This window comes from Callorhinus ursinus, unplaced genomic scaffold (assembly GCF_003265705.2).
Source record: "Callorhinus ursinus isolate GAN/ISIS: 27379988/994484 unplaced genomic scaffold, GSC_fseal_2.0 scaffold24, whole genome shotgun sequence".
NCBI classification, from domain to species: Eukaryota; Metazoa; Chordata; class Mammalia; order Carnivora; family Otariidae; genus Callorhinus; species Callorhinus ursinus.
In genome coordinates, this window is record NW_027397086.1 from 30,299,714 (window position 1) to 30,325,071 (window position 25,358).

Sequence of the window (25,358 nt, forward strand, 5' to 3'; positions counted from 1 at the left end):
AAAGAAAAGAAAAGAAAAGAAAAGAAAAGAAAAGAAAAGAAAAAGAAGCCTCAGGGGAGATTTCCCTGGGAAAAGTCAAAGGTAGGTTGGGGCGGAGCCTTTACCCAGCGTTGGGTCAATCTCTGCCCGCAAGCAGGTGAAAGGGAAAACAAACCTTTAGAGTCCCAGCCCAGAGAAGGGTTTGTGGCTCCTGTTGAGCTTGCAGAGCCAAGGGGGACGCTCAGCTCCTGCTACGCTCTCCCCAGCGCCCCGGTGAGGTAGATGCAGCCTCTCTTTGTCCCTTTCTTTCCTTTTTCCCTGCCTGAGGAGTCTGAGCTCAGGGAGCTGAAATGGCATACTCCCCACATTCCGCACACAGCAGCCAGAAGGCCTTCAAAAGGCAAATCAGTTGCTCACTTCAGTAGTCCAAAACCCTGACTGTGGTCAGCAGGTCTCTCCTAGCCTCATCTCCCGCCCCTCTCCCCCAGGCCCACTGACTTCTTCGGCCCTCTGGAGGGGACCAAGCCCTTCCTGCCTCAGAGCCTTGCCCCATGCCCCCCTCCCCTCATCCTCTGGGCTCAGCTGCGGCCCCTCCTCTGGGGCTTTCGTGACCTCTGCACCACTGCTCATTCTCTGGGTCAGAGTCTTCCCACCTTTGGGGGGACTTGCTTATTTATTTACTCTCAAGGCTTCAAGTTCTGGGAGGGTGGGATCCCAAACCCAGTACCTGGCCCTAGGCACTCAATCAATCATTACTGGGGGAGTGGGGGGGAAGGAAGGGAGGGAGCAGCACAGAGTCCTGCAAAGTACCTCTTTCAGAGAAGGTACCTGGGACTTCATTCCTACCTGGCACTCATTTTGTGTGAGATCTGTCTGAGTTTTTGAAGACTCCGACATACCATGCCCAGTCTGTGGCGGTGCGGTGGGGACCGCAAGACCTACCTGTAGAGAACAGGGTTTTCTGTGACCCAGTCATTGGGTAGGCTGTGTGCCCACTTCTGCTGCCGGGCAGACATCATCTCTCCTTCAGGAATATCCGTCTTCTTCATCAAGGGCTTCCTGCCATTCTTGGGGGTCATAGACCTGTCCAAGGCACGCTGCCTGGAGGCTGCCAGAGAGCGGACCAGCTGCGCCTGAATCCACAAAAGATCCCAGTGGGGGGTCAGACTGCAGGCTCCCCAGCACCCTGGCCTGACCCTGCAGTCTTATAAGGTCACAGGGGAACTTGCCAGCAGGAAGGCACGTTGCAGGGAGGCCTTAAACTCCAGGGTACGAACCGTGCACTCCCCCAAAATATTCAGCCATCTAGAAACTATCTCTTAAGAAATTTTGATGAGGGCCAAGATGCTTATCCCAGCATCTTTTGTAATCACAAAGAATTAGAAAAATGGGCCTGTCCAATTATAGAGGGCTGGTTGAGTAAATTCGGCATGTCCCTTCAATGGAATGTTAGGCATTTATTAAGAATGAGACTTACAAAGGATTTTTTATGACACGGGGAAATGCTTATGATAGACCATAAACATATCAATTAAAAGCATAAATTAAAAATTACAACCAAAATTATACAATAGGATCTCAAAATTTTAAACTCATAGAAAAATGACCCAGAGAAAGTGTGCTAACTGTTGAGAATGGTGTGTTGCTTCCAGGCAGCCGGATCATGTGAGTCATTTGTTTCTTTGGTTTCCTTCTACTTGTATAATTTCCAAGACTTCTACAGAGAGCATTATTCAGAGCTCAAAGTAGGAATGAAAATCCCTTTTAAATAAGCAGTACAGTAAGATATTGTTCTTGTCTGTGCAGTTTTTTATAGACATCAAGGCAATTCCAGCAACTTATATGGTTGTCAAGAGGGTATTACTTCAATACATGATGGGAAGTCCGAGATTAACAACTAGGCAGTACATGAATGCCCCTTGACATGGGGAAGGTCCGTGTGATACCATTAACAGGGAAAAAGCAGGTTTCAAGACACTGGTATAGAATCAAGCCCATTTTTAAATTGAAAAAATTAGAAATCCCTTTGTGCATAGAAAAAGGTCCCAAGACATCCATTGGTTAATTCTGGCTATTTCTGAATAATTTAAGTTTAAATTAAATTTAATTAAATTAAAATATTAATGTAAAATTTTTATTTTTTAAGAATAGACATTCCCATTTTGTATTCCTATGTTTTAAGAACCAATAAGAATTATTTTTAAAATCGAAGGAGTTTCAAAGCCTTATTTCATTGGATTCCTAGCAAAAAAGCCTTCAGAGGGAGGGAAGTTTGGGGAGGAGAGGGAAGGGGGTGACAGAGGGACAGACCTACCTCAGCGTCGAAGATCTGCTGGTAGAGTTTCCCGCTGGGAACCTGGGTCACCTTCCCCACTGAGGACATCTTGGCTTGACCGCCGGCTGAATGACCCTGTTGGGAATTCATTGTCCAGGAATCCTGTCTGGGGTTTGGTCTCCATTCCCACCGAGGTTGAGAAACTGATGCCTGCACCCCCAGGACAAGTCCTCCGCCTGGGACAAGGCCCACCCAGGCAACCCCCACCCCCACCCTACTGCTCTGAGGAAAGCATGGGGCTCCTTTGTTTTCATTTTAAACAAAAAAGAGGAGAGGGGCAAAGAAGCAAGAAGGAAACAAACCTCAGGCGAGAACAGAACTCACGGAGAAGGCTGGCTCTTCCAGCCAAGCAGAGTGCAAATCCAAAAGGGACTTGAGGGGGTAAAGAAGAATAATAAATGGTTATTGTTTTGTGTTTCACGCTCCCAAGCTCTCCTGCGAAAGTCAACGTGCCCAAGGTGTCAGTTTGGATTTCAAGCTGGCCTTGAACCCCCAAACTGGAGCTGAACATGGTTCAAGGACCCCTGACTCCCCACTCCGCTACTCCCCGCCACGAGTGGACAGAGAGGGGGTAGTGGAGGGAGGGAGCAGGCTGACTCTGGCCATGCTAATTAGGCACCCACTGTATGCTGAGAAGACCCAGCAGGCTCCTCCCGTGCCACCAGCCCCGCCAGCCTACAGAGGAGAGGGTGGTGGGGGCAGTCCCCGGCCCTCCCCTCTAAGCCCGGGCGATGGAGGGAGGCCCGGCGCCCCACCTGCAAGAAGGCACCACCACTCAAGTCAGCGAGGGCCCTTCCAGGCTCAACTGCAGCGGGACGCACTTGGTCTCCAGGGCAACGCGGAGGGGCGGGAGCCCCGCTAGCCCCGCCCTCACTTCCTCTCGGAGGTGGGAGGAGATGGCCCGTAGCAACCGGAGCGCCCCACCCACAGCAGTGAAACTGTTAGGAACCCACTCCTTCCCTGCCCTTGCAAGGGGGAGCCTCAGGGCTGTCGGGCTGTCAGGAGCGTCCAGAGCAGCGCATTAACTGTTCCGAAAACTGAAGGAGACAGATGTAACTCCGAGCCATGGTAGTCGAGAAAATCCATCCCCTCTGTTTGGTTAAAACCAACCTCTGCGGGCAATATCTACACAGTGCTTGGCTCTAAGTAGGAAGTTGAACGCGTCTCTAAACAAGACCATCTCTTTCTCAGATTACATGGTTGAAGGGCTCCGAATTCAGGCCTCAGGCTTGTATGGAATTAGGATGAAAAGACTATTTTCTAGGACTCTGAGTTCCATTCATCCTCCCCACCACTGCCACATAACCCTTCTAAAATACCGCTCAGACCTGCCCTCTCTCCGGCTCAGAAGTACCCCCAGCCCCCAACTCTGCCGCCCCTGCCAAATCCCAACTCACAGTCCTAGATGACCACAGAGGCCCCCACGTCTGATTCCCACCTTACCCCTCCCTGCTTCAGCAAGCTCTCCACTCTTCCTGCCTATGCCCCCTGCCCCCTCAGCCTGCTCCTCTGTCTTCACACCTCCCAGAGCCTGCCACCCTTCCACTACCAGGGACAAGTGTCCCAGCCACTCACGTTCCTCACCCCTTGTCCACTCTCCTCTCTCTGGGTGTGCTTGTATGTTGGTTTACCGGCAAAGACAGGAGTGCCGAACATCCAGAGTAGGTGTTTCCTGAAGGACAGGTATGTCTCACTAATTTTGATTCAGCTTCACTTGCCCTTCACACAGTGTCTTGCACGTGGTTCAGACATAGTGAATGCTCCCTGGGTAAATGCACGACTACCTAGAATGTCCTGGTCTGACCCTCCTAGAGTTTGTCTCTTTCCCACACTGCCAGCCAGGGTCCTGCCTGGCCAGACCTGTGACTGAGGTTATCACTGAACCTGACTTGAGGGTTTCCTATATTTTGTGAGGTACCCAACTCCCCAGAAAATCCCTCCCCTCCACAGAGATCTCTGTTCCAATTGCTAGTAAATGCACCCTAGGACAACTTCCTACAACAAGTGATCATTCCATTCAGACTAGTTTCAGAAGTTAAGAAACAGAGAATAGAAAACCCTTTTATTCCCCCCTTCTTTGGCACTGGGTTTTATTAACAAGGTGAAATATTGTAACAGAAGGTTGGACTAATTTTAGCAGGAAAGAGAAAAAAGTATAGATAACCGAGGGAAGGGGTGAAAAACACACTAAAAACTAGGAAATGTGGGAGCATCCGGGTGGCTCAGTCAGTTAAGCATCCGACTCTTGATTTCGGCTGGGGTCATGATCTCAGGGTCATGGAATGGAGCCCCGAGTTGGGCTCCGAGATGGGCATGGAGCCTGCTTAGGATTCTCTCTCTCCCTCTCCCCCCCCCACCCACCCCTCCCTAAAATAGGAAATGTGCAGGAATGATTTGCAGTCATCTATACTCTGTCTTGTCCCAGGACCCCCTGCTGGCTTGGCCTTTGCACATCAGAAGCAGTGTTTTCCCTGTCCAGATGTTGTCTAGATTCTAGTTTCTGGCACATCTATAATCTGGGGGTTCTTTATTTTTTTACATATATGGATATAAATATGTAGGCATGGATATATCATGTACAGTATTTTGTTCTGAGTAAACAACACACTTGTTGTAGAAAATAGAAAAATATTCCAGGGAGAATGTAAAAATAACCCATAGTATTACCACTGAGAATTTGCCTCCCTTAACTCCCAAGTCTGGGGCTTTCAGTTTGAGTTTGGATTAAACATGGGAATTTGTGTTTGGCTTTTGGATGCCATTTGCATTGCCCTTCCAACTCTGCAATGTGATATCCAGAAGATTAACCAGCCAGAGGTCACCTGGTTAGTCCCTGTCCCATGTTAGAGGTGGGCAGGAGGCGAGAGACAGGGAATGGTCCTTAGTGGAGCCAAGTCTTTGGACTCTATTTCTGTACCTCACCATCATATCTTCCTCCTGGGTCTTCACCTTGAAAATATCTTTCTTTTTTTTAAGATTGTATTTTTAAACAATCTCTATACCCAACATGGGGCTCAAACTCACAACCCTGAGATTAAGAGTCACACACTCTACCGACTGATTCAGCCATGCACCCTGAAAATGTCTCTTGAGTAGAGTCTCATCTTTTTCTTCCTCTTCCACTGCTCATTGTCCATCTTCTCCACAGTCCACAGAATGAAGACCAACAAGGACCAACAAGAGCTAATATTTATGGAGAGGATTTAATTCCCTTAATAACTATACTCAGGGTAGCATAATAAGCCTATTTTACAGATGAAGAAACTGAAGCTCAGAGAGTGAATAACTTGGCCAAGATCTCCAAGATAGGAAGTGACTAGATCCAGGATATGAATAGAGATCATGTAATTCCAGAGTCTTGAATCAAATGCTATGCCACCTGGCCTTGGTACTAACCAGAAAAAATTCTGGATCAAACTGATTGGATTTGCATGTGGAAGCATAGCATACATACCAAAAAGTATAAGGGTATACAGTTTAATAAATTACCCAAAGGAACACACCTGGTAACCAGTACCCCCAAGAAATAGAACATTACCAACTCTCCAGGAGCCCCTTCATCTACCCATCCCAAGTCACTGCCCTCTCTTCCCCAAGGATAACAAATATTCTAAATTCTGAATTAGTTTTGCCTGTTTTTGAACTTCATTTAAATGGAATCATACAGAACATACTCTTTTATGTCAGACTTCTTTCATTATGTTTGTAAAGTTTCAAACATTTTTGGATGTGGCTGTAAGTTTATTTTTATTTCTGTATAGCATCCTGTCATTTAAAAAATGCCCCATTTTATTTATCTTTTCTATTATTGATGCACATTTGGGTTGTTTCTAGTTTAGAAAATTACAAATCAGGATGCACTGACCATTCTTTAGCATGGTGAACATATGTAGGCATTTCTACTGGGTATTTACCAGACAGTGGAATTTTGGGTCAAAGAATATGTGTAAGTCCATCTTTAGCAGACACTACCACAGTTTTTGAAAGTGGTTGTGTGCGTTTACACCTCAGCAGTGTATAAAGTTCCAGTTGCTCCACATCCTCATTGACATTTGGCCTTGTCAGTGTTTTTTATTTTAGCCATTCTGGTGTACGTGTGGCAGTGTTTCATTGTGGTTTTAATTTGAATTTTCCTGGTGAGTAATGATGTCGTGTAACCTTTTATATACTTTTTGGCCATTTGGTTGTATTTCTGTGAAATATCTGGTCAAATCTTCTGCCCATTTTTTCTGGTGGATTTTGTCTTATTAATTCATAGGAGTCAATTCATATCCTATCTGATGCTTTTTCCCAGATAAATATATGACAAGTGCTTATTCCCATTCTGTTCTAGCCTTCTAACTCTCTGGAAGGTAAAGAGAAATTCTTAATCAGGTCCAATTTATTAATTTTTGTCTTTATAGTTAGTGTAGTTTATGTCCTAAGAAATCTTTGCCTGCCCCCAGGTCATGACAATATTCTCCTAAATTATCTACTACAAATGTTATTGTTTTAAGCTTATACATTCAGATTTAAAACCCACCTGGAATTGGTTTTGTTTATGATGGGGGGAGGGTAGGAGTCAAGATTAATTTTGCTCCCATATGGATAACCAGTGACCCTGGGCCATTTACTGAGAAGACCATCTTCTCTCCATTGTTCTGTGTGTTTCTTTTGTCATACACAAAATGTTCTAAGTACGGGTCTCGCCGGACTCTGTCTATTGTTCCTTTCACTATTAGAGTGCACTGCCCTGATTACTGTTGCTGTATACTAAGGCTTACCATCTGGTAGTGTAAGCCCTCCAAGTTGGATCTTCTTTAAGACTGTCTAGACTATTCTTGGCCACTTGTATTTCTATGGAAAATTGGAAAGCATATAGTTAATGTCCACCAGATATCTGCTGACATACCTTTACTGTGGCTGTATGAATCTATACATCAGTTTGGGGAGAAATGACATCTTAATGATATGTACCAAAACAAGCAAACACACACCAAAAAAACAAAAACAAAAACACCACCAAACTGACCAAAAAAATCCTAATGAAAGAGAAAGAAATGATAAACTGGGAATAAATATTTGCAATTCATATTACAAAGGGGCTCACATCCCTCATACCTAAAGAGTTCCTAGAAATCGGTAAGAAAAAGAACAGACACACTATGGGAAATTTGGCAAAAGACATGAATCCACGGTTTATAGAAAAAGAAATATAAACAGCCTTAAATATATGAAAATAGGCTCAGGCTTAGTCAAAATTGTGAAGTTTAAAAGTTTGACAATACATTCTAAAGCTAAAGGGGGAAAATAGAAAAGTAATTCTTTCCTCCCCAGGGTCTCCAGGCCCACAAGGTCCAGCACACTGTGGACCCACCTGATTGCATAGGGGGCGCCCATGGGGCCCCAGAGGACTTGGGGAGCTCAGAGGGGGCAGGTGGAGGGATTACAAAGAACTCACCTGAGCAGAGCTATTGGTCCAGTGAGCAGGTGTGCACAGTGAGGCAGACTCAGCTAGAGAAAGCAGAGCTTCCCCTCACAGCTCATTCTCCCCGCTTTTGCAGGAGAGCTGGATCCTCAGGAACTTCTCACTGCATGCCATTCGCTGTCTGAAGAAGACATGGGGAGAAGTTTCCAGGTGGGGGGGCCTCTCTCCATAGGAGCAGGGTGGATGAGGAATCTCCCACAGAGCTGGCATTGCCCCTTCTTTCAGCTGGGACCTTCTGGGAGGCAGCCAACCTTGGGGACAGGGATTGAGCTGGAGTGGAGCCTCTAAGCCTCCCTGGAAACTTAGGCCACCCGTTCTGCTTCAGGAATCTGTTCCGTTCAATGTCAGAGATTGGGCTGAGCCAAACTGGACATTTTCGAGTGTTCACTTTATAGCAACAAAGTCTATGTCCAATTGGAACCAAAACCAGTCAAAAATAATGCTGCTCGGAAGAAATGAGAATGGAGTCCCAGCATGAAGACCAGTATGAAGGCTCCCCTCCCCAGGCCCATGGAGCCCTTTGAGCTCAGGGGAAACCAGTGGAAACCCTCATCTAGACAGTTTTGATGTTTTGGGTTCTCAAATAAAAATCATTGACACTCACACCCTTGCCATCTTTCCCCCAATTTTCCCTTCTTTTCTTTCTCTTCCCCTCAGGAAGAGCTCCCAAAAATTTCAAAAGCTTTGTGGCAAAGACAACTCACTGGGCAGGTGGAGTGGAGGCTGGAGGTCTAGAATGAGAGAAGGTGGTGGGGAGGGGGACCAGGCAGGGTGTGGTTTTATTTCTCACTTAAAGTATCTGAAAAATTCCAGTCTTGTCTACATTAACAGAAAGAAGGAGCTATTTGGTCTAGAGCAGGTGGGAGGCACTCCGCAGGGCAGAAGGCCCTGGTCATGGGACAGAGTGGGGGCAGCTGAGCTGTTCCAGGAGGGGTTGCTGAGCTGGCAGAATTAGCAGGTGTGTCTGGCGTCCATGCTGGTCCATCCTGCTGGCACTTGGCTTTCTCCAGGCTGTTGGGGATCGGTGGGGTTTCTTTCTTCCCTAAATAAGCCCAGCCTGTCCTCAGGAAGCCAGGCCCCTGTTGCTCCTCCAGGATTCACTCCCTCTCCAAGAGGAGGGCACCCTACCTGTGCCAGGGTGGGAGCTGCTGGGGAATGCCATGGGCCAGGTGCTCAAATGGCTGCCTAGGCTTGGGTGCAGATGGCCGGACCAGGGACAGAGAGGTGTGCATTCTGTGACTTCCTACTTTGCCCCTCAAGCATCACTGCCAATCAGTCACAGTCAGGAGTCTCATCTGGGTGTCCAGTTGACCATGACATATGTCCCAGATACCTTTGAAGAGTCTGGGGGGACTGACGGCTTCTTAGTGGATCCTTCCTGAATGGAAGTCAGAAGCTTCAAAAAGAGGAAGCAAGGTGTTCCGACCCTGTGCCCTGGTCACCCCCTCCCCTGTCAGTCAGAGATAGCACCTCAGCAGGCCCCTCCTGAGTGGGTGAAGGAAGACTGCTGTGCAGGACAATGTCCTGAGGGGCACCCTGGACAGGTGAAGACTTTGGCATAGCCACAGGCCCAGCCTGGGTGGCAGAAACTCTGGTGGGCTGGGGCAGGCAGGGGCCACTCAGCCAGGCTCCCAAGACCCCTGTCCCTCTTCACCCATGGCTCGGCCAGGCTGGGGGCCTGGACTCACACTGAGAGCCCAGAAGACAGGCCTCTGGTCAGTGGTGGGGCCGGGCCGGGGTAAGGGCAGCTAGGGCGCGGCCTCTCCTCTGTAGGCCTCTGAGCACATCACTGCCTCTCTTTGGGGCTCTGTCTCCTCATCTGGAAAATGGAAGGTGATGATCCTATGGGGCAGGCCTCACAGGCCAGGGTGGTGATAAGGTTGAAGGGAGGAAAGGAATGTGCTAGGGTGTGAGAGGAGAACAACGATGATAGTAATATGATACTGAGTCCTCGGAGACCCTGTGAGGTAGGTGGAGTTCTCCTCACATTCTTCAGATGAGGAAACAGGCCCAGGGAGGCCAGGCCACAGACCCAAGGACACATACTGGGTGAGTATTGGAGCCAGGATTGTCCTAGAATCAGAGCACGCTAGAAGACCGAATAGCACTGGTAGCAACGGACTTAGGTCAGTTGTCCAGGGTGTGAGGTTAGGGAACCTTGGGAGAAACGGGGTGAGGGGACAATGGCCTCACTGACCTTGCCCTTGACCCTGGCAGGAGAGGATCTCCAAGTTGGCCACCTTGGAGATGACCCCCCAGGAAGCCCAGAAGAGGCAGCGGCAGGTGAGGATGCCTGTGGGGAAGGGGCCCCAGGGTCAGCGAAGAGGGGGCTCTTCCCTCCTAAACAAAGGTCTCCACACCAAGCGGGGAGGGGCTTTCCCCCTGCAGCTCTGCCCCCCGTTGCCACAGTGCCAGAAATCCCCCATTAGAAGTGACCGGGACCTGGGGCCACATTCCCTGGGATTGTCAGAAGCAGGCCCTGGGAGGTGATTAGCAGGAGTCTGGTGTTCTTGGAGGGCAACAGGAGAAGAACTGAGGGAAATGCACATGGGCACCCTGGGGTGGAGGCTGAGGGTGAGGAGTTTTCAGGGGACGGCCCCTGAGGGCACCTGAGAGCCAGAGCTCATCCCCACTCCCACCCCAATGGCACAGGGTGTGTTCTTCGCCTTCCTTGGCATGTTCCTCAACTGCCCTGGGGATGCCGGACCCTGCGATGCAGGATTATCTGCAGGTAAGAGAAACCTGGGGCAGGGCAGTAGGGTTTGGGAGAAGAGAGCCTCTTACTGAGTCCTGAGGTCACGGCACCTGGCAGGCCTCTCCGGAGTTGGGGTGTCATGCTCCTCTTAGGGATGACTGAATGGAGGCACCACATAAGCTGCATGTCCTGGTTCCCCAAGCTGCATGACTACAAAGCGGCAGGAGTGGGATTCAGCCTGTCCTTCAGGAGATGCCCAAGGAGGGGAGAGAGATGTCGGGTTCCTCCAAGTCAGGCAACACAGAAGTGGCTGGGCAGTCACTTCCTGCCTGAGACCTTAGTCTCCCTGTCTGTCATCAGAGCGGGTTGTGCTAGCCTGTCCCTGAGCTTTAGCTCTCGAGTCCCCCGTTCTCTGGAGCCCAGAGCCTGGCCTGGGTCCCAGTCCTGTTTTCTGTGCATGCTCTGCCCCCTGGAGGGTCTCGGCGGTAGTACAACAGGAGAAGGGGTGGAGAAGGGAGGCTAGTTATGGGCTGGGGGCCTCTTTCTGATGGACCCTGGCTGTCTGCCTCCCAGGGGAATCCCAGATCAACCTCCAGAAAAGGAATGGGGTGAACATCTGTGGCACTCACTGCAGGAGGAGCATTGCGGGGGGTGGGGAATCAGAGCCCCCCTGCCCCAGGCAGGACACACCCGGGAGTTAAATAACAGACAAGTGGGAGACCCATCAATTTGGTGGGTGGGATAAGTCCAACTTTCTGAGGAGGAGCTATTCACACCCATCTCTGAGAATAGGCAGGACCTGGAGGGAATTGGAGGGTTTCCATGTGTACAAAGACCCAGGACCGGCCTCCTAGCTCTCCTCCTCCCCCCCCCCCCACAATGCCCTACTCAGGCCCTGTCTGCATCTGTCCTTCCCTCTGGCCCCAGGAATACAAAGTAATGAGGGGGATCCAGCTGCTCCACATGGCTGCAAATCATCACGACCTTGAGCCCGAGGAGCAGGCTGAGGCCGGGTTCCAGGATACGGAGTGGCTCAGGGAGGATGAGAGGTGAGCCCAGGGAGTAGTTGAGCAAGAGCGGATATAGACTCTCCCTGGTGGCTGGTCCAGAGAGTCTTTGGACATGACTGTCCGGCTAACCCCAACCTCATTGCATGGTGACTGCTGGGACAACTAGACCCCAGCTGCTGGGCAGGCACTGGGAGGGACACCGGAGGTGTGGCTCCTGATGGGCTCCTGGGTGCCACTCCGTCCTGTAGCTATGCTTTGTCCTGCCGTGGGAGCTCCAGTCCTGTTTGGCCAGCAGAACATTCAAGGACAAAAAGAACTGGCCATCAAGAAGCTCAGGGCTGAGTGCGTGTCCAGGCTTGGCAGTAGCTGAACCCTCGGGCCCAACTAAGCATGCTCCTGGGGAGTGAAATTCCAGCTCCGCCACTGACCAGTCCTGCATCTGGGACTTGTAGTTGCATCAGCACTAAGTAAAGGAATAAATGTCAAGAGATCAAACCTTGCACGTGGGAAGGACAAGACCAGAGGAAGATAATTTGCAAATGGACGAAGTCCCAGGACTTTCCAGCCGCAGTCTCCTTCTAGGGGCTCTGTGTGTCCTCTTGACCTACATTAGAATCCTCCTGGGAGCCTTGCCCATGACCTCCGTGCTCCTTTTCCTACTTGCTTCTTGTGCAGGGCAAAGATTTGTGAGGTCCCTTTCAAGGTGACAGCTGGGCCTCGTTCCAAAAACATTTACGCTACCTATACACTAGGATCTCCAGCATTCCTGCATCGCGTTATCCAATTCTTTTTAAGACAGACATTCCCTAGAGGCCCCAGCCTGATAGATCACAGATAGCTTCTGCTTTGCCAGGCTTAGGGTCCATATACTTAGCCATGGGCAGACCCCTACACTCTCCCTTGCTGGCCAAGATGACTTCTGGGGCAGAGTCTACTAGTAGGTCTAGAAGCAAATAGGGCTGGTGAGTGTAGGTCCTGAGGAAAATCAGCCATTATTTGCAAGGCAACTAGCTGAGGAGAGACCATCCTTGGCTCCTTTCTCCCAGCTGAGAGCATCCTGAGAGGTAAACAGACATTAATCACATCACCACAAAGTATCAACATTGCAAATAACAATAACTGATATTTATTGAGTGTAGGATGTAGCAGGCACTAGCTTAGGAGTGTGTGTGTATTAAATGCTCATTTTATCCTCAAAATAATTTGGGGTGTTGTAGGCATTACCCTTTTTATTTGTAAGGAAAAAAACAGCACAGAAAGACAGAGTCATTTAGCTGGTGTCACATAGCTAAAAGTGGTAGTGCGGGGATCCCAACACTCTATCCAGTTGTCTCGGTTTCTGAAGGCAGAATGACAAAGCTTGGAGGTTGCAAAGGTTAAATTAAAAGAGATAAGTCTGGCAAACATATCTAGCCACAGGACTAGGTTTACAGTAGATGCTCAATAATGATTACTGAATTTCAGTGGCTCTGGGATTTGAGAGGTGGATGGGGAATTCCCTCACCCTGTGGGTAGGTCCTCCTGGCACTGCACAGGTTTCACGAGTGACTCTGGTCACTTTGCACGAGTCCCGGGCCATCAGGGACCTTATGCGTGGGTGTGAAGACTGAGGGTAAGTACTGGGCTCTCCGCACAAAGAGAAATGTCCAGGCTTCCCAGCCTGGCATCTGGGCCTCTGTGGGTGGTCTAACCAGCCCCCAATACCCTGCCCTGCAAATACCAGAGGCCTCCCCTCCTCAAACATGCCTAAGGCTCTCCTGCTCCCACACCTTTGCTCTTGGCCCCCAACTAGAATGCCTGCCCACTCCCATCTCTGCCTCCACAGACAGGCAGCCTTCCCAGGGGATACCCTCCTTGTCAGATCTGTAGATCTTCTTTGTGACCAAGGCCCAGGTCAGTTCTGATCTGCTCCTCATCCCAGTGGCTATGGTAGGGACAGCCCAACCAGTAGGGTGTGCCTGCTCACCCTACTAGATTAGAGGCTGGGGACATGGATTTCCTTCTCTCCCACCACCAGAAGGCCTGGAAAGGGAGAAGCAACAAGGATCCTGTTGGATTAAAGCCATACTTTCTTCCAGAGAAAAACTGTGTCTAACAATTAAGCTCTTCTGGTGTACATTTTACCACCTTCTTCAGTGACATGAAGTTCTATCCTGTGGTCAAACTAAGTGCTTGTCCACACGGAACTCCCCAATGCTACCTCCTAAACATGGATAGTGGAAATCATTGTTGAGAAAAGACTTCAACAGAAATTCTCTTTAGTTCTTGATCTTTTTACCAAGGGAGTGGATTATTAGACCTGAGACTTCATGGTTCAGCCCAGGTGCCATCCCACGAGCGCCCGGTGCTGTGTGCAGTGGACAGGGACTGCATCCCCTCACACTGCAGGGGACAGCAGCTGGGTAGCCTGGGCCTTGTCACAGGGGCAGTAGTCCTGGAATGGCCTTGCAGCTGTGTTGGAGGTTACCGTCCGCTGTCTGAGCATGCCAACAGGATCTGGGTAAAGTCCCGGGAGCCATGACCTGATCTTGATTTTCTGAGCATGGCTAGTCTGGGATTGTTGACCAGGGTCTGTAACAGGAGCCACCTCGTCCTGGACCTGGTTGAGATTCGGGGACCTAGAAGTGAACCAGAGCAGACAGACTTGGGGGATGGGGCAGCTTGTCTCTAACCTCAGAAGCTCTAGGAGAAGCGGACTGGTAGGTGTGAGGTGCAGGAGAAGGAGCTGAACCAGGACTTCTGGGGACATGAGGGCGGCTGGAGGGATGTGAGTTTGTCCCAGAGCCAGATGTCTGCAGTTGGGAACAGTGATGAACATAGTCCAGACTGGTGCTCACAAGACATGGCTAATTGGTGGGCTTCCCAGCAGAAGGCAGAGCAGAGTAATAAGGGTGGGAGGGGTGGAGTAGACAGTACAGATAGATCCTTGAGGGGGCAGGAGATGGTAGCCAGAAGAGCCTGTGGTAAGCAAAACCAAGGCCCATCTGGCCTGAAGCCTGGGGTATGGGTGGGGTCTCAAACAAAGGGACTGGAGGACTTAGATAGCAGAACTAGAGCTCATTTCTGGGAACACAGGGGGAGCCCATTTGGAAGGACAAGGACACCACGCCTCAGGGGTCCCCTGGCCAGGTTGGCTGTGGGCTAAGCCTCCTGCTTTCCTTGGTAGAAGGTTCCCCAGGGCACAGAATATGGAGGAAGGGGGGCAGGGAAGGGGGAAGCTGGGACATCTCGGGGCTCCCAGAGAAGTTAGGGTCCTTGTTGTCCAAGCCCAGCATAGGTTCAGACAGGAGGCTTACCTGCTGACTGATTTAGGCACCAGTATTTGATGGCCCGCTGCAGCCTCCTCTCCCTGTGCCCTGTGATCAGGATGTTACAAAAGCTGACGAGCACAGGGTTGGTATGATAATGATCCACATAGAGCATGCCGATCCAGGCACTGAACCCTGAAATGCAGAAGGCAAGTCAGGCCAGGCAGCATGCCCTCTGTCCCATGACGCTTGAGCCTGTGCTTTTGATGACGTAACTGTTGTGCCACTTTGTTCCTAGATGGTGCCCCTGTTTTCACTGGGAATCTAGAAAATTGGGTATGAAGAGCAAGAAGGTTCTCAAGATGGCGCTCTAATCCATCCCTTTTGCGGAGAGCTTGAAGCCGAAAGCGGGAGGAGCGCTGTGCTCAGACAGAGGCTGCCAGGCATACAAGGAATGGGTGAGTGAATGAATGGACACAGGTCAGAAAGAAAACCAAAACGATTTTTGCTCTACAGAAACGGCTTGATTTGGGAGTCTTTCTTAACTGAACAGACCATTTTCTTAACTAAGTTTCCAGCTAATGAATGACACCACTAATTCTGAGACGTGTTCTTTCTCAACATTATCAGAGCTGTGCATTCATAAATTAATTACCTTCTAACTGTTCAGATGGAATTCTAGTACTTCTTACTGCTCTCCACGATACCTCAAAGGTCTGTCAAATATGCAGCCATTTACTAGCCTGAATTCTCTTCTGACCATTAGGCTGAATGTTTTTTTTCTGCTCAGCGTTAGAGCCTCCATGAGAAGCTGAGCTCTGAGCAGAAGGAGGAGTGTGAAGTCCAAGCCTCTGGTACTCGACCGGCAGGCAGCTTCCCGAAAGCTGCCAGACCAGCCCCACCCCCCACCCCCGACTCAAAGCGCAGCCACCGGGGACCAGCCACTCACCCATGTCTGCCCCCTCATAGCCATTCTGCATGATGGTCCTGTCGATGCGCGCGATCAGCCACGTGCCCAGGATGCAGCTGATGAGCAGCCTGGAGAGACAAGCGCCCAGGCCCAGCAGCACGTTGTAGAAGAACAGAAAGTAGTTGAAGTTGTGGAACACTTTCCTGCAAACAGAAGCAGGCAGAGGGCCAGCACCCTTTCAGGAGGAGGAGGTGGCTAGGCAGGGTGGCTCAGGGCCCCATCCTGCAGCTCCCATCTCCTAGCCCTGTGACCTTGACGGTCCCCACCACACAGCAGCAGTATGGGGACCGGCTCAGATACAGCGCAGAAGGTGCTGAACCCAGCGCAGCGGGATTGTCTGCGGTGGCTGTGATGTTTCATGGGATCCCTGGGTTTTGAGGTTTCCTGTACAAGAAATCTCATGTGGCTACAGCTGGCTTTGGCGTTATAGCAGAGGTTGTGGCTTTCCCACTGTCTGTTGTCACAGTGACCTGCCCCCCCGCTGGAACTGCTCCAAGTCTCCCAAAGGAAACTTCCCAGATGGCCACTGGATTGTGTGGTTTCCTGTTGCCTATGGGTGGGATGAGGCCCAAACTCAGCATCCTGGATTTCTGGGCCATCCTTGAGAGGGGCCTTTCTGGGGCCGTCACTCTGTGCCCCCTCCCTGCCCCTCACCATCCAAGGCCACTGCATGGCCACCATATTGGATTCTCACTGTTCTCTCAAGACGTCTCGCCCTTTCGCCACTGCCTGTCTCCATCTGTGCCCTGAGGGCTGCCAACCACACCGTCTCCTCAGCAAGACCTGCAGGAACTCACCAGCCTACGGAGCTCAGCTCAAACGTCCCACCTGCCGCTGAATAAACCATTCCTGCCTCTTTCTCCATTACCTGCGTCGCTCTTGTGAGGCTGTTACCCCCTCTGGAGTTGACTGTCGCCATGTGTCTACCGGCCCCTATGGACTGTGAGCTGCCGCAAGCAGGTCACATAGGGATAGCTGTGTATCCTTAATGCCCGCATTGTTGCCTCCCTGAGTGAAGGGCTTTGAGTGAGTGAACTACAAAGGAAAACCTTGGACCAGGCACTATTGTTCTAAGTTCATATTTTAACACATTTTATGCTCCGAATACCTCTCTGAGGTGCGCAATTATTTGTAAAATGAGGAAACTGCAGTTCGTGGGTGTTCAGGAATGTCACATATGGTCCCATAGCCCACAAGGGGTGGAGCCAGGATCTGGACCCAGGCAGTTCGGTTCCAGAGCCCACTCCTGGACCACGGCCCCTCTCCCTCTCAGGGAGGGTATGGTCCTCCCAGGAACCTGCCAAGGGGGAAGAGGAAGGGACAAGGGGCTGCTGAAGCCAAAGCCTCTAATCCCCATTCTCTTCGTTACCCTCACCTGTTGTTGAGAGCCAAGGGTTTCTGCCTGTCAGCCGCACTCATCTTTGGCTGTAGGAAGAAGGTGGCAGCGATCCACACCTGCAGGATCACGAGACCCAGGACGATGGATATGGTGAGGCTGAAACACAGGGCGAGACGGTCCTGAGGTGGCCTTGTCCAGGCCCTTCTCCAATGCCCAGTGACAGAGAGGACAGAGACGGGACAGCCCGCTGGGGCAACAGTAGCTCTGGCTCTGTGCTTTATGCCTCCAGAGTATTCTCACACCCGCTGTTTGATGAGAAAATGGAGGCTCACGAAGGGCAGATGACTTTCTCAAAGCCACACAGTCAGGTTTTTTGACTCCAGACCAGAATATGTGGCAGCTGGGCTGCGTGTTTAACAGCATGGAAATCAAAGAAAAGCATGGAGTTTTTCAAGAGTTCATGAAGGCCCTGAGAGTGGACGGGCAGGCTCCACCCAGCCTCCCACGTGGCTCTAGGGGAGGATGGAACCAAGGAGCTCAGAGCAGGGAGTTCCCAGAGAGGGCCACATGCTGGGTTTGCATCCCCCGAGCAGCCATGTGGGGCGGCATTTAAATGGGGCCTTGGCTTCCGATTGCTAGCTCCCAACCCTGCCTCTTCCCCTCCTTGGACAAACTGGTGAGGCCTCGGGTGCCTCTGTTTCCTTGTCTGAAAAACGGACCTTAATATGAGACCCAACCTTCCAAGGGTTCACAAGAGAAAAGATGCATAGTGAATTCTCAGTAATGTCGGCCTTCACTTTTATCTTCCATATGGGTAAACTGAGGCTCCGAGAAGCTATTTACCCAAGGTCACACAGCTTCTCTAGAACCCAAGCTCAGATTTCCTTTCTCCTTCTACTATACTGCCCTGACTCCCATGTCACCTCCCCAAACTTCAATCTTCCCAGCTATAAAATGGACACATGTGTATCCCCCACAGACACAACTGTGAGCACCCCACTGAACAGCAAGAATGGAAACATTTTGTGAACTGTAAGGTTCCCACTGTGATGAGTTGCTCTTTTGGCCCATCCTTGGGTCAGAACTGAGAGCGTGGGTCCAGGAATTAGTGAGATCCCAACAGGGAAGGGGCATTTTGAACAGCAGCTTTGAGGGTCTGCCAGCTCCTAGGCCCCAGGCAATGACAGGGAGCCCACCCAGCACTTACATCCCGATGCCCAGTCCTTGGAGCATCTCCAGGCCCTGGTTGTGGATGACAGGCAGCACCAGACTGTACATGATCCCCATGCCACACAGGCTCTGCACCACGTGGATGATGAGGTAGCCTGTGGGCCAAGGGAACCCAGGGTCAGTCAAGGCCCTTCATGACCCGGTCATACATGTCCCTCCCTGAAGTCCCCCCTCTAACCTCCTCCCACCAAAGGTCCTGGCATTTTTGCTTGTCCTGTTTCTTCTGCCTGGCATGACCATCCTCCTGCTGCCTTCTGCTCGCCCTGCCAGATACGGCTCAAATGTCAACTCCACTAGAAAGCATTCGTGTCCTGCCCTGGGTGTGGAGAGTCACTTCCTCTTCTCCGTCACCACTGCCTTTAGCATTTCCAGCCCACGGGCTTAGGACAGGAGGTAACGATAGCTATGTGAGTGTGGGATTCTCCCTCCCTCCTGAAGGAGAGAGAACAAGGGCTGCTTTGCCTCGCCTCTCATCTCTCTACACACAGCCAGGACTCCGCGGGCGCCCGAGGAATGGGTGTTGAATTGAATAGGTCACGTGAGGACACTTACCCCACAGAATATAGGCTATCTGCCAGCCAGAGTACCTTGCAATGGCCACCTGAGATTTAAAAATAAAAAGGGGTCTCAGAGGGGAGAAAACATCGATCACCTCTAACACATGGGTCCAGCATCCCTGCCTCATCTGAGGTTCACCCACCAACACACCAAGGCGGGGGGGGGGGTTTATGATTGTCATCATTTCACAGATGAGGAAACCAAGGGCCAGATGGGTCACCCAGCAGCAGAGCATACTAGAAGTGAGGCCTATGGACTCCCCATCCAGGGCTCTTCCCCAGGCTGCTACCTTGTCCCAGCTGCAAGAGAGCAGGATTCGGCCAATCACTTAGTCTCAGAGCAGAGAGGGGTCTCAGAGGACTTACCACACTCTCTGCCGACGAAGGATTATGGAACTTCAAAGGGAGAAAGTGTTTATTTCCCGCCCACAACCTCTTCATGTGCTTTCTAGAGAAAAAGTGGGAAATTAGGAATGTTCATAACCACAGCTCCTTATGTACTTAGAGCTCAACAGATATAGACAGAAAAGCCTGTGGAGGGAGATGGTGGCTGGCTCGGCTTCCCTATATTGACCACAGCTCGTGGGATGGTTCTCATTAGTCTTAAAAATATTTTCAAAATACTTTTAAATTGAGATATAATTGACACATAACATTATGTTAGTTTCAGGCATACAACATAATGATTTGATATATATGTATATTGCAAAAACAGTCACCACAATGAGTCTGGTTAACATCCATCATCTTGCACAGTTACAAGCTTTTCTTTTCTTGTGATGAGAGCTTTTAAGATCTACACTCCCCAACTTTTAAATATGCAGTTTGGTTCTATTGCAAGAGTCACCATGCTGTATATCACATCCCCATGACATTTATTTTATAACTGGAAGCTTATGCCTTTTGACTCCCTTCACCCACACCTACCTCCGACAAGCTCAAATCTGTTCTTTGTATCCGTTAGCTTGTTTTTTTTGTTTTTAGATTCCACATATAAGTGAGATCATACAGTATTTGTCTTTCTCTGTTGGACTTACTTCACTAAGCATAACACCTCTTAAGGTCCATCCATGTTCTGCAAATGGCAAGATTTCATTTGTTTTTATGGCTGAATAGTATTTCACTGTGTGTGTGTGTGTGTGTTGTGTGTGTGTGTGTGTGTGTGTATGTGTATGTGTATCACATCTTCTTTGCCCCTTCATCCATCAATGGACTCGTAGGTTATTTTCTTATCTTGAATATCATAAATAACATGGCAATAAACATGGGGGTGCAAATATTTTTTTGAAATAGTTTTTGTTTTCTTCTCATAAATACCCAGAAATGAAGTTGTTGGATCATAGGATAGTCCTATTTTTACTTTTTTGAGGAAGCTCCATACTGTTTTCCACAGTGGCTGCACAATTTACATCCCCAGCAACAGTGCATGAAGGTTTCTTTTTCTCCACATCCTCGCCCGCACTGATTACTTCTTGTGGTTTGGGTACTACTAGTCATTCAAACAGATGTGAGGTGATGCCTCATTGTGGCATGGTCATACATTTAACATGGTCATACATTTCCCTGATGATTTAAAAATCTTAATATAGTTTGAAAAAGTAATATGTAGTTACCTAGCCTTGATGGGTGAATGTGATAGTTGAGACTCTGCATTTGGCTTTTATTTTCTTCAGTTTGCTCTATTTTCTTATTTGTTCTGTGATGAATATGTATTACTTATGTAATATTTCAAAACAGGTAATAATGGAAACCCATTTTTAATGATAGATCCACCTTATTACAACATAAACGAAACTGAAAAAGGGACCACAGCCCCTCATGCTCCCAGCACCTGCACAAACCTCTGCATGCCTTCCCCATGTGCTGGTCTCGGCCTGGCCCTTTGCATAAACATTAGGTCAGCGATGGTTATGTTCATGGTCCACATTCACATGTGTCTTGCTTTTCCCCCCACATCCTATCTCCAGCATTTTCCAGGATGTTTTGCAATTTTATGACCACTAAATTGGGAAGACTTAGTATGAAATAAAGAATGTAAATATCCCACTGATAGCTTATATATTTATTATATGATGAAATGATGGTTTGAGGTTATGTTGGGCTAAATAAAATATATTATTAAATTATTCTCACCTCCTTCTTTAACTTTTTACTAGTGTCTATTAGAAAATGCAAAATTGCGTCTGTGACTTTCACTGTTTCAGCTCGGCAGCACTGGAATAGAGCATGTGCCACCAGGAATACAAACACACAAACACACATATATGTGCGCGAGGCATAGATAATTTCTGGGAGGACACAGGAAGTGAATAATGTTTAGCTCTGGGGCAACAAACTGGGATGTGAATGGCAGAAAGACTTTACACTAAATATTTTTATAACTTTTTTTTTAAAAGAGGCTGCATACAGATAGGAATAATTCTAAGAAAAATAAAAACACTAGCACAGTGCTAGCGCTGTCCAGTTGTAGGGGTTTCTTATCCACTATTTCCTTCACCCCACGGTCCTGTAAAGCAGACAGGGCAGGGATCATCAGTCCTCAGCCACAGGGATGGGAGGGAGGAGCCAGCCTGGACAAGGATAAGGCCTCCCTGCCACAGGTGCCTTCCCTTCCCTGTGCCCTCCACCCATGTCAGTGCAGCCACCTCTGAAAGGTGGTTGTTACTGGTTGTGGTCCAATGTCTCACTGATCATCTCCCAGGCACTTGCAGTCCACTGAAGGAAGGAGCAGGTATATCCCCACATCAAGGGGGGCAGGGGAGAGCAGTGGTGTCTAGTCCACCCAGAGGGTCCAGGGACAAGAAAGCAGAGAGAAGGAGCAAGCTAGGTCTGTGAAGGAGAGCTGGGGCCTCTTTGTGCCAGGAGAGTCCTTACTTGGATGCCCTCTGCAAGAGACCCACCCTTTGGGCAGCCAGATGGGGAGGGTGTAAAGGCAGAATGCTTCGGAGGGGTAGGAGGTGGCCCTGGGCCTCCTGTGACTGCATGTGAGTTAGAGACTGAGGTGGGGGGAAGGAAGAGCTGAGAGACAGAGAGAGACTGAGAGACAGACAGAGAGAGGAGGGAGGGCAGACACCTAAAATTCAACTGCTATCTGCAGGGAAATGCTCACTACATATTGAAGGCCATCCCTTCCTCCTGCTCTGCTCTTCTAGAGACTGATGCACCCGGTGCCCTTGACCCGGTCTCCTTTGATAACCCCTAGAGCCGGATGTACCTGCTGGGAACCCAGTGTGGTTAGTCCTGGGGAGCAGGGCAGGTCTGACCCCTAACAGAGATGCTGAGCGTACAAGAAGCAATAAGGCCTCTCGGGGTAGAAGACATGGCCAACTGCTAATGGCGTGGGTGAGTTATTTTGTTAAGTCTCAGCCTTCTCAGCTGTAAAAACAGAGATGAAAGTGCCTCTCGGGGTTGTGGTGAAAATCAAAAGATTCTTTTTTAAAAAATATTTATTTATTTATTTATTTGAGAGAGAGAGAGAGAGCATGCGTGCCAGGGGAGGGGCAGAGGGAGAGGGAGGAGGAGAGAAGCAGCCTGCCCGCTGAGTGGGGCTCAATCCCAGGACCCTGAGATCATGACCTGGGCCAAAACCAAGAGGTGGCTCCTTAATCAACTGAGATCCCCAGGCTCCCCTAAAAATCAAAAGATTCTAAGCACAATGGTAAGCTTATAGTAGAAGCTCAAATCAATTAGTTTTTTGGTTTGGGGTTTTCTGTTTTACAACCAATAGATGTGGCTGTTCCTGGATAGCATATACATTCACGGTTCCAATCTGGGCACTGCTGTCACCACTCAGGAATTTTTAGAAAATCCTGGCTGAAGACAAACAAATGGCTCCCAGAGCTCTCTTACCTGTAACAGGCCAATATGTGGAACAGATAGCTCACACACGTGAGGGAGGCGGGCAAGATGGTCACCAGCCAGACTCCTGAAATAGAAGAAGTCACAGGAGAGGCCTGAGAAGATGAGCCAGAAACAGTATTTTCAAATTGCGGATGCTCACATCAGAAAGGGCTGGGCAAACACATTTTACTTCCTTTAACATATTTCTTGTGTAGATAAAGTTTTGCTTCTATTTCTGTCTCATTTCAGACACACACATCCTTGCTATACTTTACTTCTTGCACAAGCCTCTCCTTGGACATTAAGATTTTCCATTTACAGTGAGTAAGGGAAGAGAAAATGAGGGAGTATACACAGGTAGTTACCTTCCATCCTCGTAAAACGATTACTTTGCCACCCCCAGTAAAGAACAACCATGCGCAAGGATAACTAGAATCAAGACGTCTTGACTATTCTTTCATCCCTCTTTTGGCAAGTTTTTAATATGTTGTGTCTAATCTGCTTTCACGTGATCCTGTGTGCTTGTGAGAAAGGGAGGGAGAAACGGGGAAGGGGTATGATGTGTACGTATAAAAGCTTCTGGACAAGCTGTTTATCAGTCGGTCCACAAAAACCATTTAAAAAAATCCAAGAGCTCTTCATAATTAAAAACACTCCATAGTGTAGAAACAGAAGAAAACTTCCTCAACCTGGTAAAAAGCATCTGCAAAAAACCCACAGCTAACATCATGCTTAACAGCAAAAGACTGAATGCTTTCCCCCTAAATTCAGGAATAAGGAAATCAAGGTCCACTCTTGCCAATTCTATCCAACATTGTACTGGAGGGTCTAGCCAGGGAAATTAGGCAAGAAAATGCAGCCTGGCTGCAAAGGAAGAAATAAAACTACCTCTGTTCATCAGTGACATGTTCTTATATTTAAAAATTTCTAAGGAACGACAACAACAAAAAAGAAACAAACCAAAAAAAAGATTCAAACTCATTAATAAATGAGTTCAGCAAGCTTGCAGGATACAAGACAAATATATAAAAATTAACTGTATTTCTGGACACTGGCAATGAACAATCTGAAAATGAAGAAAACAACTGCGTTTGCATTAGTATAAAAAAGAATAAAATACTTAAGAATAAACGGAAGAAGTATGCAACTCGTACACTGAAAACTACAAAAGATTGTTGAAAGAAAGTTAAAGATTTAGATTAATGGAAAGATATGCTATATTCATGTATAGGATGTTCTTTGTTAACATGGCAATACTCCCTAAATTGATCTAAAAATTCAACCCAATCCCGATCAAAATTCCAATGCCATTTTTGCATAAATTGACAAGCTAATCCTAAAAGTCATATGAAAATGAAGGGACCTAGAACAGACAATACAATCTTGAAAAGGAAGATGAAAATTGCAGGACTCACATTTCTTGATTTCCAATTTACTACAAAGCTACAGTAATGAAGATAGTGTGGTACTGCCATAAAGATAGATAAATAGATCAATGTAATAACTGAGAATCCAGAAGTAAATCCTCATCATCAGTGTATTTTCAACAAGGATTAAAAAGACAATTCAATGGGGAAAGAATATGCTTTCAACAAATGGCACTGGGGTAACTGATATTCACATGCAAAACAATGAAGTTAGAACCTTACCTCACAGCATGTACAAAAATTGACTCAGAAAGGGATCATAGATTTAAATGTAAAAGCTAAAATTATAGAAGTCTCAGAAGGAAATATGAGAATAAATCTTTGTGACCTCAAGTTAGGCAATGTTTTCTTAGATACACACATGTGATAAAAGAAAAATTAATATGCTGGACTCCAACAAAGTTAAAAACATCTGTGTTTCAAAGGACACCATCAAAAAAGTGAAAAACCAACCAACAGAATGGGAGAAAATATATAAATCTTGAGGGATTTATATTAATTAATATAAAGAATTCTTACAGCTCAATAATTTAAAAATAGGCAAAGAATCTCCATGGACATTATTCACAGGAGATGTACAAATAGCCAATAAGGACATGAAAAGATTCTCAACATCATTAGACATCAGGGAAATGAAAATCAAAACCACAATAAGCTGCCATTTCACACTTACTAGATAGCTATTATTAAAAAACAAAAAACATACCAACATGTGTTGGTGAAGATATGGAGAAATTGGACCCCTGATATATTGCTGGTGGGAATACACAGTGATGCAGTTGCTTTTGAAAACAGTCTGGCAATTCCTTGACAGGTTAAATATAGTTACCATATGATACCAAATTCCACTCCTAGGTATACACCCAAGATATATGAAAATATATGAAAAACTTGGAGATGAATGTTCATAGCAGTATTACTCATAATAGCCAGAAAGTTGAAACAACCCAGATTTCCATCAACTGATGAGTGGATAAATACAATGTGGTATATTCATACAACGGAATAAATTCCAGCAATAAAAAATAATGAAGTTCAGTCACATGCTATGACATAGATAAACTTTGTAAACATTTGCTACATGAGAGAAGCCAATCAAAAAAGACCACGTATTGTGTGATTCCATTTATATAAGGAGTCCAGAAGAGCCAAATCCATACTGCCAGAAAACAGTGGTAACCTAGGGCTGGAAATGTTGAGGGGAAATGGGGATTGACTGCAAATGATTATGATTTCTTTTAAAGGTGATGAAAATGTTCCA

At 48.0% G+C, this 25,358-nt stretch overlaps 2 protein-coding genes across 4 annotated transcripts in view; both read right to left on the bottom strand.

Annotated features, from left to right (window-relative positions):
- Positions 1 to 3,127, bottom strand: part of CCDC180 (coiled-coil domain containing 180) — a 62,734-nt gene extending 59,607 nt beyond the window's left edge. For all 3 annotated transcript variants that reach the window (XM_073876696.1, XM_073876697.1, XM_073876698.1), the window contains exons 1-4: positions 3,070 to 3,127; positions 2,617 to 2,686; positions 2,294 to 2,389; positions 922 to 1,112 (exon numbers count right to left, since the gene is read on the bottom strand). In XM_073876696.1, coding sequence (XP_073732797.1) covers positions 922 to 1,112; positions 2,294 to 2,362 — 260 coding nt within the window. In that variant the 5' untranslated portion in view covers positions 2,363 to 2,389; positions 2,617 to 2,686; positions 3,070 to 3,127. The remainder of the gene's footprint in view (positions 1 to 921; positions 1,113 to 2,293; positions 2,390 to 2,616; positions 2,687 to 3,069) is intronic.
- Positions 3,128 to 12,605: 9,478 nt separating this feature from the next.
- Positions 12,606 to 25,358, bottom strand: part of LOC112836730 (stimulated by retinoic acid gene 6 protein-like) — a 61,093-nt gene continuing 48,340 nt past the window's right edge. The window contains exons 12-19 of the mRNA XM_025888643.2: positions 22,680 to 22,755; positions 19,197 to 19,278; positions 18,826 to 18,874; positions 18,251 to 18,368; positions 17,080 to 17,199; positions 15,684 to 15,847; positions 14,783 to 14,929; positions 12,606 to 14,104 (exon numbers count right to left, since the gene is read on the bottom strand). Of these exons, the coding sequence (XP_025744428.1) occupies positions 13,950 to 14,104; positions 14,783 to 14,929; positions 15,684 to 15,847; positions 17,080 to 17,199; positions 18,251 to 18,368; positions 18,826 to 18,874; positions 19,197 to 19,278; positions 22,680 to 22,755 (911 nt within the window). The 3' untranslated portion in view covers positions 12,606 to 13,949. The remainder of the gene's footprint in view (positions 14,105 to 14,782; positions 14,930 to 15,683; positions 15,848 to 17,079; positions 17,200 to 18,250; positions 18,369 to 18,825; positions 18,875 to 19,196; positions 19,279 to 22,679; positions 22,756 to 25,358) is intronic.